We start from the raw sequence: 14,256 nt of genomic DNA, 5'->3' as shown, positions 1-14,256 counted from the left end.
ACTTCATATATTTTGTTGCAGAAATATTAATGTGTCTGATTTCAATATGCTGCTCAAAGCTTCACTGAGAATGTTTATGTATGGTGCCTTTCTGAATTCTAAAATGCCTCTGGCCTCAAGGGCTTCAGATAAGGGTGTGAGGAACTGTACCAGCCTCTCTGTTCTCCTGTGACAGAACTCTTGGGACAGAAGCATCTCTAAGATCTGGTGTCTTGACTTCTCACCCAGAGAGCGAGAAGATAGCCAAGTAATCTTCTAACGTAGAGAGAGAATTAACAAAGTCATTTGTCAATGAAAGGACATGGGGTCTGGAGGTTGTCTTCAGTGTTTCCTACAGTTTTTGTCCTGTCCTTAACTTGTTGCATGACTGTTAGCAACTTGCGTAAAGTCCAACCTCTCTGATCCTGGACTTTAGAAGAAAACTAGCTCCTGAGAACTCCTGCTCCAGTGATGTTGATGATGACTAACACACACAATACGTCTTGAGCTTTTAGAAAATGAAGTACTGTATAGCTTTAATAGTATTTTTAAGTAAATAGGTTTAATTGGAATAACTCAGCAAATATCTACTGTGTGTTCACTCTGCGCCCAGTTTCATGCTGGGTTCTGTGAGGTAGTCAACTGCAAGGTACAAACTCTGGACTTCAAGGGGCTCATATTCTGATAGGGAGGCCAAGTATCACTGAGTGAAAAAAAGCTAATGTGCATCACAGGTAATAAGATGGTGTAGACCTGCAGGAGAGCTGAAAACTGCTGGCCAGGGCAGTTTTGGAAGGTGGCGCAGGAGGGAAGACTTGGTTTAGGTATGAACAGATGAGAAAACAATTTAAGCATGTTCCCCAGGTAAGAATGAAGAAGTCTGTGGGGGAACACTCTGAAGAAAAAACAACTTCACTGGGGTCAAAGGACTGGAGCCTGAACAAGATGCATGGGGTAAGGGTGTGCTGAAAATGTGTGTATTAGTCAGCTCAGACTGCCATAGCCAATACCACAGACGTGGAGCTTAACCACAGAAGTTAATGTTCTCACAGTTCTGGAGCCTGGAAGTCCCAGATCAAGGTGCTGGCAGGTCTGGTTTCTGCAGAGGCCCTGCTCCTGGCTTGCAGATGGCCTCCTCCTGTTACTCAGGCAGGCTTTCTCCTGAGGACGCACAGAGAGAAATGGGAGATCTCTGGTATCTCTCTCTCTTCTTACGAGGACACTAGTCCTATTGAATTAGGGTCCACCCTTATGATCTCATTTTGCCTTAATTGCCCCTTTAAAGGCCTTATCTCCAAATGCAGTCACACTAAGGGTTAGGGCTTCACTATGTGAATTTGGTCCGGAGAGGCACAATTCAGTCTATAACCGTGTGCATGTGCCTCAAGAAAGCTGTGTCTGGGCAATGTGGGAGGACAAGAGGTCTCTCACGGGATTGGGGGTGGGGAAGGGCTGGAGCTCTGAGCAGACACTGACATGAACTGAGCAAATGGACATCGAGGACATCAGAGAAATGAGAAATTTTCCAACCAGGACTGCCTGGCCCACTGGGCTAAACCCTCACAAGTTCAAGTGCTGAAGCCAGATTGTATTCCCTGGAGCACTTCCTGGCTGGAACATCTCCATCATTTCCTGCATTTTTCTGTCCTTCCCTAGCACCTTTGGTCTGTTGTAACCTTACCTGGCTAGCTGCAGGAAAGTGTGAGATTATTACAGAGTTATTTTGCACAGAGCACCTATTCACATCTGGTTGGCTAATGCTGATAATTACCGTGCTGGTTACTAAATCTGTCGGGTCTGGGTGAGGTGAGGCGCTACAGCTGAGGGCTGCTGTGCACAGCTTCACCGGAGAAGAGAGAGGTGAGAACAAAAACCAAGAAAGGTGTGCTCAGATGTTTGGGATTGAGTGAAACTGGTTAATTACCAGTCACTTGCTGTCTCCCTGAGTTGGAGTTTCTGGCTAAGGAATGCTCATAGATCAGACAGAATATGACAACCTGCAACTTATTTCCACATTAAGAGGGTGGCGGGGACCAAGATGCAGAGAAAGTGTGGAGACAGTCTCTCAGGTGCCAGAGCCTTGGCCAGATGACTCAGATGCCCTCAGAACAAGGTGGTGGCATGTTCCAGCAGGGTGCAGAGCCAACTGGACTCCTTATGCAGAGAGCTGGGGATCAGATATGGCCTTGGGGGCAGAGTCTATTTGCCGATAGATGAAGGTTCTTAATCAGGGCCCTAGATTAAGTTTTAATGATCCACGAACCCTCCTAAAGTTGCATGTCAACATGTGTGTATGTGAGTGAGCATTTTTATAGGCAACAGATCCATAACATTTATGAGATTCTTGAAAGGTTCTAAAGGGTCTGTGATCCCCAAAAGGAGGGTGATTATAAACTACTGTCCTAGACCCCTGAAGAAACAGGTTGACATTGGACAGAGCCCCAAGAGACTCAGGGTTCCTAATGATCCTGAAAGTATACTCAAGGTGTGTGTGTGTGTGTGTGTGTGTAAATGTGTGTGTTTGTATACTTTTCTAGAAAAATGATTCAGTAATTTTTGCCAGATTTTCAAAGGGGCCCACAACCTTACAGGCTTGATGGGGGCTCAAAAAGCCAGAAAGTTTGTCTGTGCCTAGCTATTTCTTTTCAGAGGAAGATCACAGAGACCTGAAAACAGAGCCCAGACTAGGTCCTGATAGTTCTGCTCAAAATCTGTGGATAACAGGGGCCAGAGGCTGGATGTGTGGCCCTCTATAAAAGAACACATTCAAATCATTCTAAGAGTCAAGGGCCCAGAAGCCAGACTAGTGGGTGATGGTCACAAAAGCGTCAACGGATGGGAAAACAGTCCTAGCTCCTTCCCTCTCCGATGGTGGATTCCCAAGTCTTTCTCTTCTGTGGCCCCTTTACCTGGCTTTCAGAAACCCAAAGACCTCACTCATGGAAGCTCAGAATTCATTCAATAAACACTGAGCGCCTACTATGTGCCAGGCTCTATTCTAGGCGTAAAAAAAGGATTTGCCTTCAGAGTGTGACCCACCAAGGCCAGTTTCCTGCCTGAACAGGGGTATTTTGAGCATTGCTGATCAAGTGTGTTTTTCTGGCGCTTAGCACCCCCATTCCCCTGGTCCAGAGAGGCAGAAACCATCCCCCCACCACCACCAAGGCAGCGGGTTGGGGGCGAGGAGAGGCGGGCAGTACCTGTGATCAAAGCGGTGAGGGAGGCTAGTAGGACGCAGGCGGCAGGAGCGGGTGGGCCAGGCCCGACTCGGCCACTGCTGGGGTAGGGACTAGGTGGGACGGGGTGGGGGCACTGCTGGTGGGGACAGGGGGTGGGGTAGAAGCGGCGCTGCCCGCAGCCGCCTGGGCCTCTGCGCGCCTGATCTCCGAGCTGCGCTCGCCCGCTCCCCGCCTGCGGGGGCCGTCGCGGAGCCCTGCTCTCCATACTGAGCAGTCCCCGGGAGGTGCTCGGACACGTCCCCAGGCTGGATAAAGATCGGCTCGGCGCTAGCTCCGTAGTCGAAATCTCGCCATCAGCGCGGCTCGCTCGGCCGCTTTGGCCCGGCCCGGCGACGCCAGATCGCTATCCTGGGGGGAAATGGGAAGGCAGTGCCGCCGCTCCCGCCTCCACCCTCGGTCCTGCGCGCATGGGTGGCCGCGGGGTCCTGGGGCTCGCCGCCCTCCCCTCCCCCTTCGCGTTCCTTCCCTGCGCTGCCTCCCGAGGGACCCTCGCTTCCCTCCGGCCTGGGGCCCCCAGCGCCCAGCCAGGCGCCCTCTCCCCTCCTCGCCAGGCCTCGCTGCCGCCTGAAGGTTACGCGACGCAGTGGCGGGGCGCGGGGGGCGCCCGCCCTCGCCGCCGCCTTCGCCGCCGCCCACCCCAGTGGCCGCCGCGCCGCGCCGGGCCAGCCTGGCTGCCGGCTGCTGCCACCGCAATCCCGGCTCCTAAATCAGCGCGGGGAGGCGCTCCCTCCCCCAGCCCGGCTCTGGGGGCTCTCCGGGCCGCGATTGGCCGCGCCGGCGCCCCCCACCCCGGGCCCCCGGCTCCAGCTGCCGCGCCATTGGCTGCGGGCCTCCGCCAGCCTTTACATAAGACCGGGCGCGCTCGAGTGGAGTTGTATAAAGCGAGCGCGCGGCGTCGGGGCGGGAGGCTCGAGGCCAGCCCGGGACCGGGGCTGAGAGCAAGCAGGCGGCGGCGCCGGCGGCAGAGGCGGCAGCGAGCGCCCGCTTCCCACGCCCCTAGGCGGCGGGGCCGAGAGCGGGAGGATGGCTCCGAGCGCTGACCCCGGCGTGAGTATCTGCACCGGTGCCCCCCACCCTAAGGCGGAGAAAGTTTCTCCAGCTCTGCGCGCGCCCCCGGATCCGCCCGCAAGGGTGGCGGGGACGCCGCCCGGGAACCCGGGAAGACGGGGACCGCGAAGGCGGCGGCTTCGCTCCTAACTTGCTGGGAGGCGCTGGACTCGATTGGCGCGCGGAGCCTCCCCCGCGGGCTGGGGGTGAGGCGGCGGCCGGGTTGGAGGTGGCGGAGAGGTGGGAGCCGAGGTGTGGGGGCGACAGCCCGCAGCTGGCAGAGAAAGTGTTGGGGGCGCACTGGAGGTCAGCTGTCAGGGGAGGGGGCCTCTGGGGCCTGGAGGGGGCGGAGCGGGTGAGGAGGGATGTGCCGGGCTATCGGAAGAGTCTCCCAGTCAGCCAGGCTGAGACCCGGGCCGGGGAAGCCACTGGCCTCGGCCGAGTGCCTACGCTTCCAGGCTGGGGAAGAGCCCCGCGGGCTGGCTCTTCCTCCCCTGGGAAGCCGAGTTCCCGGGCACAGCGCTGGGTGGCAGAGAGCTCCGGGAGCCAGCCCCGCGCGCGGCGTAGCTGCTAGCCGCCTTATGCTGGACGAGGTGTGGTCTTCCCTTCAGGCTGCCTGAGGCAAGCCGGCTTCAGGCATTCCAGGGGAACCCTGAGTCCTCCTCGACCCCGTGGGGGCACTTGGAGGCTTTGATGGGGCAGCCAGGCCGGGCTTGGGGGCATGCCCAGCAATGCAGCGCGCTTCTTTGCAGTACAGTAGTTGGGAGCCCTGGTTAGTCCCGCTTCTGCAGAAAGCAACTCAAGAATCCAAAGTCATCCCAGCCTGGATGGAAGCCTCCCAGAGTGGCGGGGAAATTCTCCTAGGGTTGAGAGCTGGGGGGGCTTCCTCCGGGAATGACTAATGAATATTGCTGCTGCCGCCGCCGCTGCTGCTGCTGCTGCTGCTGGTGGTGGTGGTGGGTGCACCCAGTGTGGCTTCTGCACATCCCAGGAGATGCTTTCGTTCTCCTGACAGGACACATTCTTGAGTTGCACTTGAGGTGTCTTCTGGGATGGGTGCAGGACTTTCCACGTGAAGCCAAGTGGAAAAGAAGGGAAGAGGGTCCCAGGACAGGGGACAGTTCTATAGTATTTTCTTGAGTCAGAGGAGAACTCATGTGGGAAGAGATAAGCGATTGACGGAGATTTGGAACCCAGACGACTTGGGGCTGGAGATGTCCAAGACTGAATTAGAGCTCATTGAGAGTCACAGAGTACCTCACCCTCAGCCATGGGAGAGAGGTGGAGGCTGGAAAAGTGGGAACATGGTGGCTGTTCCAGCATGGTTCTTGAGAAAATGTTCTCTCTCTCTCTCTGACTTGGTTAAGAACATCCTTCTGGCAGTAGGTCCTAAAGTCAATTTAAGAGGTAATGAAGGGAGTTGAGGGTCTTCATGATGGCACAGAGGACCACAATTAGAACATTCCCATTTCCGGTGGGTACTAATGGACTCTGGAAAAGGTCGAAACGGTGTGTAGGGAGTCTGGGGAACCTGCTCTGTGGCTGCTCATTTGAGCCTGAATCCTCCACCTTATCCCATCCCTGAATGTAGGTGGATGTTCAAACTCCTAGGGTACCTGCTTCAGCCTGGAGATATTTTATGGGTGCTATCAATCCATATCCCAACCCCCAGCTCCATCATTGTCTGCTGCAGTCAACATTTTTCTGCTGCATTTCCCAAGACCTTCTCTCCACTGGGGATTTGTGCAGCGAAATACCTGCTTGTTGCTCTTTCTTCCCTTCTCCATCTGGGCTGCACCTGGTGTTCTGAACCCTGGTGTTTATTCCTTGGCACCTTGATGTTTGGTTAAGACGTCCTATGGCTGCGCAGGGCTGCCCCTGTGAATGTGTGGACCAATGGCCTGTGTAATTCTAGGGAGTGCAATAGACTTTTATAGAAAGAATACCACCAACCGGGAAGGCAGTCCTACTAAACAGCTTGTGACAGCCTCTCATGCTCAAGCGCTCCCTTGCTTCCGTGCTGAGGCGGTGGAAGCCTAAAGGTGGAGCAGACTCCTTGGTGTCCAGTAGGGGGCGCCAAAGGTACCTAGCTCAGGACCACTGACTTTCTCACTTCTTGCCCTTCACTGGCTGTAGCAACTTAATGCTTTAAGGCAGCTCAGGCTACAGCCTTCAACCACCACCATCGTAATTGGAATCCTTCTACCACATGCTTCCTGGGCTTCAGGTGGTCCTGTGACCTCGGGTGCTATGGGGCAGGTGCAAGCACAACATTCCAAGGAGACAGAGCTGGTACACAGCCCCACCCTCTCTCGGGGATCATTCCTTTGTGCTTGGTGCCGCTGTGTTCTTTGAACTCTTTAAGGGTTCATGGAGTTCCAGAACATTAGAGCCAGAAGCAAGGAGCCTTGGAGAGCATCTCATCCAACCCCATCCCATCCCAACACTCACATGCACATTTAATTTACAGATGAGAAAACTGAAGCTGGATAAAGCCAAGGTCACATGGCTATTTGGTGGAAGACATGGAACTAGGCCCTAGGATTCCCACTGCTCGATTCAGAGCTGTTTCCACTCCAGCGGCCTGCTTCCTCTTCACTATAAAGATGGACTTACTTTCTCTATACAGTAGGCACTCATAGTTATTGACTGACCAGGCTTTGGTAAATTAATACATCCCATACAGTTGGGGAGATTCTATTTTGAATCTGTTTTTCAGAGTGAGGAGGTGAGGAGAAAATACAGTTCTTGTCATGGACATACACAGGTCATAGAAATTCCTAATTATTCTTTCCCTCCCTCTACAATCTCGTCTCATTATTCCAAGTGGTGTTTTAAGCAAAAGCCATGCAAGTCCAGGTTTCTGTCTGTGCATTTAGGAGTCAGAAGTGCCAAGTCCCTCACTGTGGTCTTGGAACCCAGGTCTGGAGCGCCAAGGAATGTTGGCGTGGGGTCTCTCTGCTTGCAGTCACACCACTGCTGGTGAGACCTCCCAGATTCAGATTATAGATGGATTGGAGAGTTTCCAAAGAGTATTTGCCCATTTCCCCCACCCTTGCTGCTCCCAGCTCAAGGTCAGAGTGCTAGGACATTCTATTTTTGCAAAATCCTTATGTTTGGACTTCTTAGGTGACCTGCAAGATACTACCATTTCCATTGCCCTTTCTTCTGTTCCGAGAGCCTGGCTGTCGACATCTGAGCTGGGCTCTGGGAAACAGGTTTGCTGAATGGCCTGTGGGCTGCCCCCTTTGTTCTTTTTTTTTTTTTTTTTTTTGAGACGCAATCTCGCTCTGTCGCCCAGGCTGGAGTGCAGTGGCGCAATCTCCGCTCACTGCAAGCTCCGCCTCCCGGGTTCACGCCATTCTCCTGCCTCAGCCTCCCGAGTAGCTGGGACTACAGGCGCCCGCCACTACGCCCGGCTAACTTTTTGTATTTTTAGCAGAGACGGGGTTTCACCGTGGTCTCAATCTCCTGACCTCGTGATCTGCCCGCCTCGGCCTCCCAAAGTGCTGGGATTACAGGCGTGAGCCACCGCGCCCGGCCCCCTTTTGTTATTATCTCCCCACCTGGCTTCTTTGCACACTGGATGGACTTCCTCCTGGTTCTCCTTGGAGCCTCAGCAGACTCGGCAGCCTACCCTCGTAAGAAACCCACTGCTGCCAAGCCAGAATTCTGAGAGGCGGAATCCTCTTCTCTCCCTAAGACTCACGAAAGGGATGCTTGTTGCCAGGGAAGATGCTTGAGTCCCCTCCTCTCCCTCATGCTCACAGAAGATGAAGTTGGAGCTTCATCTTCAGCGGGAGGAGGGAGGTGGCAGGATCACGTGGACCACCGGAGAGGAAAAGCCCCTCTCTTTAAACTGGAGTCTTAAGAGGCTGTGCTTGAGATCTCACCAGCTCCTAGCTTTACCTGGTGAAATGAGCCTGCATTCTCAAGACTTGTTCTGGTTCTGGATAAGACCAGAGGAATATACTTATATAAATTGTGGTTATAGTACAAGCTCTCTGGACTTTTGTTTGAATGCGGGAGTGGGTAGAGAGCTTGAGAAGTGGCCTTAGACTATGAGAAACAGGAAATTGTCCAGTGGGGCTTTTATGAGCCCCACCAGATGGCTGACCCTTCCCCCTCTCATTGTAATGGTAAGGACCCAGGCTTAGAATCTGGTCTCCGATTGCTGGCTTAGAGACCTTAAACAAACCACTTAACCTCTGCAAGCCTCAGTTTCCTTCTCTGCTAAATGATGAGGCTGACAACCATGTGATGAGGGTAGGGGAGCAAAGCTGGAGGGAGACAGTCTTTAGTATTCCTCTGCCCTTGGCTAGAGGTAAAGAGGTATTCAGTTGGAAGGGGATATTATTGCTGAATCACTGGGAACCCCGGAGTCTTCTTTTTCCCAGTGAGTGAGCCTGAGTGCCCAGGTTTGCACATCAGCCTCTTCTCACAGCAATATCTGGGCTGATGGGCAAGGCCTTCTTGGCAGGGCTCCCTCCTTGCCTCTTTCCCTTCCCCACCTCAGGGTTTTCACTTTGGGGTTCTGCCATGCTTGGGGAAAAGAAATTTTACGGGTGCCAGGATAATTCTGAATGTGATGGAGGGCCCTGAGCTAGTGATTCCTAAGGAAGGATCTTTCTGCTGGGAGAAGCCTTCCTCGGAGCCTAGTGATTTAAGAGTGCTGACAAATTCGTGCTCACCGAGCCTCCTGCAGGCTGCAGATACAGGCTTCCAGGCCAGCCTGGGCTCTGCTAGGGATTTCTGGAGAGCCTGGCTGGTTGCTTAGGGGACATAAACCTGCGAACTTTCCTTAGGAGAAAGTATGAAATCAATTGGTTCATTATCACACCAAACACACCCCAGACCACTTAGGGCATTTAAGAAATAAGAAGCAGCAAAGGACTGAGAGGTTGTCTTTGAAAAGTGTGCAGAAAGGTGTGAAAGGGTTGGGGGAAAGGAAGGGAGAGGAAGACCGTTTTTCCCCTGAAACACTCATGATTTTTACCTTATCGAAATCCTTGAATGGTGACTAGAGGGGTTATTTTGTTCCCCCTCCCAGATATTTGGCAATGTCTGTAGACATTTTTTCTTGTTACAACTGGGGAATGGGGTGCTACTAGTATCCACTAGGTAGAGGCCAGGGATGCTGCTGAACATCCTACAGTGCACAGAACACGTCTCACAGCAAGGAATCATCTGGCCCAAAATGTCATTAACACCAAGACTGAGAAACCCGGGACTGGAGCATTGCAGCACAGAATCACAGCACATTAGAGGTGGGAGTGATTTTAGAAGTACTCTCATCCAATTCTCCCATTTCACAGCCGAGGGCACTGAGATCCAGAGAGGAGAGGGAAGCAGCCAGGATCACACTGCAAGCAAGTGGCAGAGCTGGTCTGCAATTCAGATCTGCTCTCTCCTGAGACCGTTTTACCCAGATTCCCCCAGAGTTGTTGTGAAAATTAAATGTGAGCTGTGAAAACAAAAATAAATAGAAAATTATAGAGACTATATTAATATTTCTATTATTAAGAATTGGGAGTTCATATAGTTGTATTTCTGGCTATGCCACTGACTCATTGTGCAATATTGGACAAATCATTCTCCCACCCCCATGCCTCTCTATGAGTGTGTGTGTGTGCGTGGTGGTGGAGAGGTGGTCTTAGAGCAAAAAAAAAAAAAAAAAAAAGGATAATATAATCATTCTCTTTAGAGAAAGGTCCAAAGATTTGCCCTTCAAAAACCCTAGACACTAAAAAAATTAAAATTTTCCTTGAAAGAAATCATGTTGACTTTGTAAGAAGCAAAGCGTTTACTTCTTGGAAAAATTCCAGTACCCTGGCCCTGTAAGTTGGTTCCAGCCCAGGAAATCTGATCAGCATCCGGAGGAGAAACTGATAGCTCCACAAATGACAAGAGGCTGGATATGTGCCCCCTCCCTCCAAGAAAGGGTGGTGGCGACTTCTCCTCCATCCTTTCCTGCTCAACCCTCCTGGCCCAGAAGTTCCACAAGGAACTTCAACGAGGGATGGGAAGGCGTGTCATTAATTAGTGAAACCTTGTTTATTTAACAGACATATTCTTAAAGAGCTCTTCCAAGGGACATTTTGACATATTACTTTAATTAGCTATGGAAGAATTGAGAGTGCAGAGAGTATAAAATGACCCTCTCTGTTGTTTCCAGTTACTCTTATCTTTGTTTGCACCGGACAAGTACAGTGACAAGGTCATGGGAATCACTGCTGAGCCCTGGGAGTGTCCCGGTGACCTGAGGAGGGACTGCAGGGACTGCTTTCTTTCCTTACATCAGCCTTCACCTACCTAGAGAGCAGCCACCTCGGTGGAGATTCCTGCTTTGGCATTCCAGCCCTCTATTGATGTAGACCTGTCTTAAAGGAAGCATCATGTTGTGCAAATTTTAACACAGCTCTTAGGAAGGGGAACAGGCCTGGGAGCTGGAAGTTCCCCTCCCAGAAGGGCAGAGGAGCTCTTATAGGATTGGTGGGAACAGCCTTGGTTGGTGTTTTTCACATGAGGTCTGACCCTGGTCTTGTCCTCCTTGTGCTCAGGATCGGAGGTAGGAAGTCACTTGAGGCTCCCCTGAGAGGACTGAGGTGACATCCCTCCCTTCCCACATGGGAGCGTCACTATGTAGATTCCTGCCATGAATCTTCTGTGTGTCCTGAAGCAGGTCCCTTAGCCTCTGGAGGTCAGTCCCTGTAATCAGAGGAGCTGGGTGGCAGGCTCTTTCCGTCACTGGCAGTCTCTTCCTCTAAGGGGTGGCACATTCCCTTTCACTGTGGTCTCTAAGAACAGGCTCTTTCTTAGAAATCATCATCATGCACCTCTCATCTGAGAAGCTGTGTATATCCAAAGAGGCTTTTTTCAGGTGGGGAAATAAGAGTCCTCAAGGAGAAATGCTGCCTTGTAAACAGTATGAGGGAGACACCGTCATTTGTTCTCAGCCACAAATTCAGTGCCTAGCATGGCACTTGGCATGTGGAGGGGCTCAGTAGGTGCTCAGTGGGTGCACAAATGAGTAAGTGAATGTTGGTGGCCATTCTGGGGCAGAGGTGACCCTTGGTATTCGATTTGATCTCCAAACCCGCCTTCCATCTAGCTCCTTCCCAGAGCTGGCACAAGGACTATGTAAACCTCCAAAGGTCCCCTGATCAAGCAGCGCTTGAGGACTCCAGGCAAGGCCCACTCCATGAGATGGTGGCTGGCTCTGAGCCTGGAGCAAGGCTGAGTTTCTCTTCCTCTTTACCTCCCTTTGCTGTTTTCCCTCTCCTTCCCGCCCCCTTCCCACCTGGCTGCTGCAGGGAAGCTCAGTGCAGGTTTACTTTGCTTGAAGCTGATAGACTGCATGGAAATTTGGACTTCCACTGGAGACAAACTAGGAAGTGAATCACAAAAATATATCTGGGAGGATCCTTTTAAATAGTGGGGTCCACGAGTGCATTTTAAATTATTTAGGGAAAAAACTTGACACATAAACTATTAGGCCTGGAAAAGAACTTTGGAGGTCATCCAGTGCCCCACCCCACCCCTGGCCCCAGGATGTTCAAATCCTCTCTGTGATACTCTCACTCACTCTTCAGAAACACGGTCTATCCATCCTGCACACTGCTGCCTGAGGTCTAAAATGCCCTTTCAAAAATGCAAGTCTGATCCTGTCTCTGCCCGACTTCAAAACTTCCCGCATGGTGTGACTCCAGGCTCCTTACCGTGGCATAGCAGGCTCTCCAGGCCCCAGCTGCTGCCCCACATAAGACTGTGTCTCCATCCTTGTCCCCACCCTCCCCTCTTCTCTCTCCCTCCACCCCATATCCCAGACATTGCATTCCAGCAGCAACAAATGCATTCACAGCATGTATCAAGCTGTCTCACATCCATATCGTTGATCCATAGGTCTCCAACATCTAGAATCCAATTCACCATCTTCAGAGAGCCTTTTCTGCCTGCCCTTCCCACCACATCCCTAGTTAATCCCTCCCTCCTATGGCCTGTGTCGAGGCTTTGTACCTGTCTCTTTTTTCTTTTATTTTTTCTTTCTTTCTTTCTTTTTTTTCTTTTTGAGAAGGAGTTTTGCTCTTGTTGCCCAGGCTAGAGTGCAATGGCGTGATCTCGGCTCACCCCAACCTCTGCCTCCCAGGTTCAAGTGATTCCCCTGCCTCAGCTTCCCAAGTAGCTGGGATTACAGGCATGCACCACCACACCCGGCTAATTTTGTATTTTTAGTAGAGTTGGAGTTTCTCCATGTTGGTCAGGCTGGTCTCAAACTCCTGACCTCCTGTGATCTGCCTGCCTCAGCCTCCCAAAGTGCTGGGATTATAGGTGTGAGCCACCGTACCCGGCCTACTTTGTACCTGTTTCTACTCTGAGGTTATCCCACTGAATTGTGTCTCACCCCTGGTAGATTGTAAGCTCCTTGAGGTCAGGGACCACGTCTTTTTCATCATTTCTAACATGGCCCATAGGCATCTTCTCAATGTTTGAAGAATTAATGTGTATAGCATAGCATGCTAAGGGGTTCTGTGCTTAGGAAGCAGTATTTAAGGAGTCAAAGAACTCCATCAGGGTCCCCTAGACAAATTAGTTACAGAAGCAAACCTATTCCTCAAAGTCTCATAGCCCAGAGCATTCCATTCAGCATTTGGCAACTACTCCTGGAAGGGGAGCACCGAGCAGGCCTGGACTCCCTCACCTGAGATGCATTCATGCATCTCACAAACATTTATTATTAGTAGTAATAGTGTGATTATTGGTACTGTTACCTACCACGTGTGGACTTTCTCTATGCCAGGCATTACGCTCAGTACTTAACATACATTCACCTCATTTCATTCTCATGGCAACCCGATAAACATTATTTCCCATTTTACAGAATGGGAAGTCTGAGCAGTTAATAGTACCTATTAAGAACCTGCTGTGACTTCTGCATAAGGCTAGGAGATTCCATTTGTCCTCTCACTTTCAGAAACACCATTTCATTAGCCCACTGGCCTCTGTGGCACTTCCTCACCTGGGTCCCCCGAGGTTTTGTCTGCCTTTTTCTGGAGCAAGCCCAAGTCTCCTGTCTATGAGTGCTGCTGCAGGCAGTGTCTAGAGCTGTCTCCAGGTAGAGGGGAGGAAGAGGATTTCTTACATTTTCTTGGTGCTGGGGAAAATGCATGAAACATGGCACCTTCTGGGGGGTAGGGAGTTGTAGAGGTCTGGAGTTTGTCTCTTAGGCTGGCAATACAGAGGACAAGGGTGGGGGACAGGGTGGAGAAACAGAAGCATTAGAATGTATGCTAATGCCATACATTACCAAAACTTCATCTTGTTCTCAGCTGTTTTCCTAGTGCCCAGAGCGGTACCTGACATAGAGTAGGTGCACAAGAAATACTGAATGAATGAATGAATGAATGAGTGAATAGTGGCCTCCAGTGTTCTTGCTCACTTGGGCCACAGTATTTGCCTCCTAACTGGCTTCTTTGCTTCCAGCCCAGCTTTCTCATGACCTTCTTCACACTGTATTGACACAGTATTCCTTCTAACACACCACTCCAGCCATGACATTCCCTGGCCCACTGGGCCTGTGTCACTCACAAGGCTTCCAAGGTCTTTTCCAGCCTCCTTTGCTGCACTCCTTCCCACCAGGTGTCCTGCCCCTGCCCCGAGTCTGCACTGCAGAGCCTCACTGCACTACACAAACCTGCACATCTCCCATGCACCTGCTCCCCTCAGCCTGGAACACTCTCTCCACCTTGTTCCTCTGGCCCGCTTGGCGTTGCCTCTTAGGCCTTCCCCAGCTTCCCCAGGCAGAGGTGGTTGCTCCTTTCACTGTGCTCCCATCTCATGGTTAAGACAAATTTGATGTCATAAGAGAAACTATTCAGTATGGTGCTGAAGAATTCTGGAGCTCATTTGCTTAGACACACATCCTGGATCCACCAGGTACTAGCTGTGTGACCTTGGGCAAGTTACTTACCCTCTCTGTGGCTTAGTTTTCTTA

The 14,256-nt window shown here is 51.6% G+C and overlaps 1 protein-coding gene across 3 annotated transcripts in view; it reads left to right on the top strand.

The window, feature by feature from the left end:
* The window catches only part of CRTAC1 (cartilage acidic protein 1), a 188,525-nt gene that overhangs the window by 19,187 nt on the left and 155,082 nt on the right, over nucleotides 1-14,256 (top strand). For 2 of the 3 annotated variants that reach the window (XM_016919048.3, XM_016919050.4), the window contains exon 1: nucleotides 4,093-4,265. The exons of the other annotated variant lie outside the window; for it this stretch is intronic. In XM_016919048.3, the coding sequence (XP_016774537.1) occupies nucleotides 4,242-4,265 (24 nt within the window). In that variant the 5' untranslated portion in view covers nucleotides 4,093-4,241. Of the gene's footprint in view, nucleotides 1-4,092; nucleotides 4,266-14,256 lie in introns of those variants that run through there. 3 annotated transcript variants of the gene reach the window in all.

Source organism: Pan troglodytes, chromosome 8 (genome assembly GCF_028858775.2).
Source record: "Pan troglodytes isolate AG18354 chromosome 8, NHGRI_mPanTro3-v2.0_pri, whole genome shotgun sequence".
Lineage (NCBI taxonomy): Eukaryota > Metazoa > Chordata > Mammalia > Primates > Hominidae > Pan > Pan troglodytes.
Note: the sequence above shows the minus strand (reverse complement) of the source record. Positions and strands in the feature narration are given on the sequence as shown.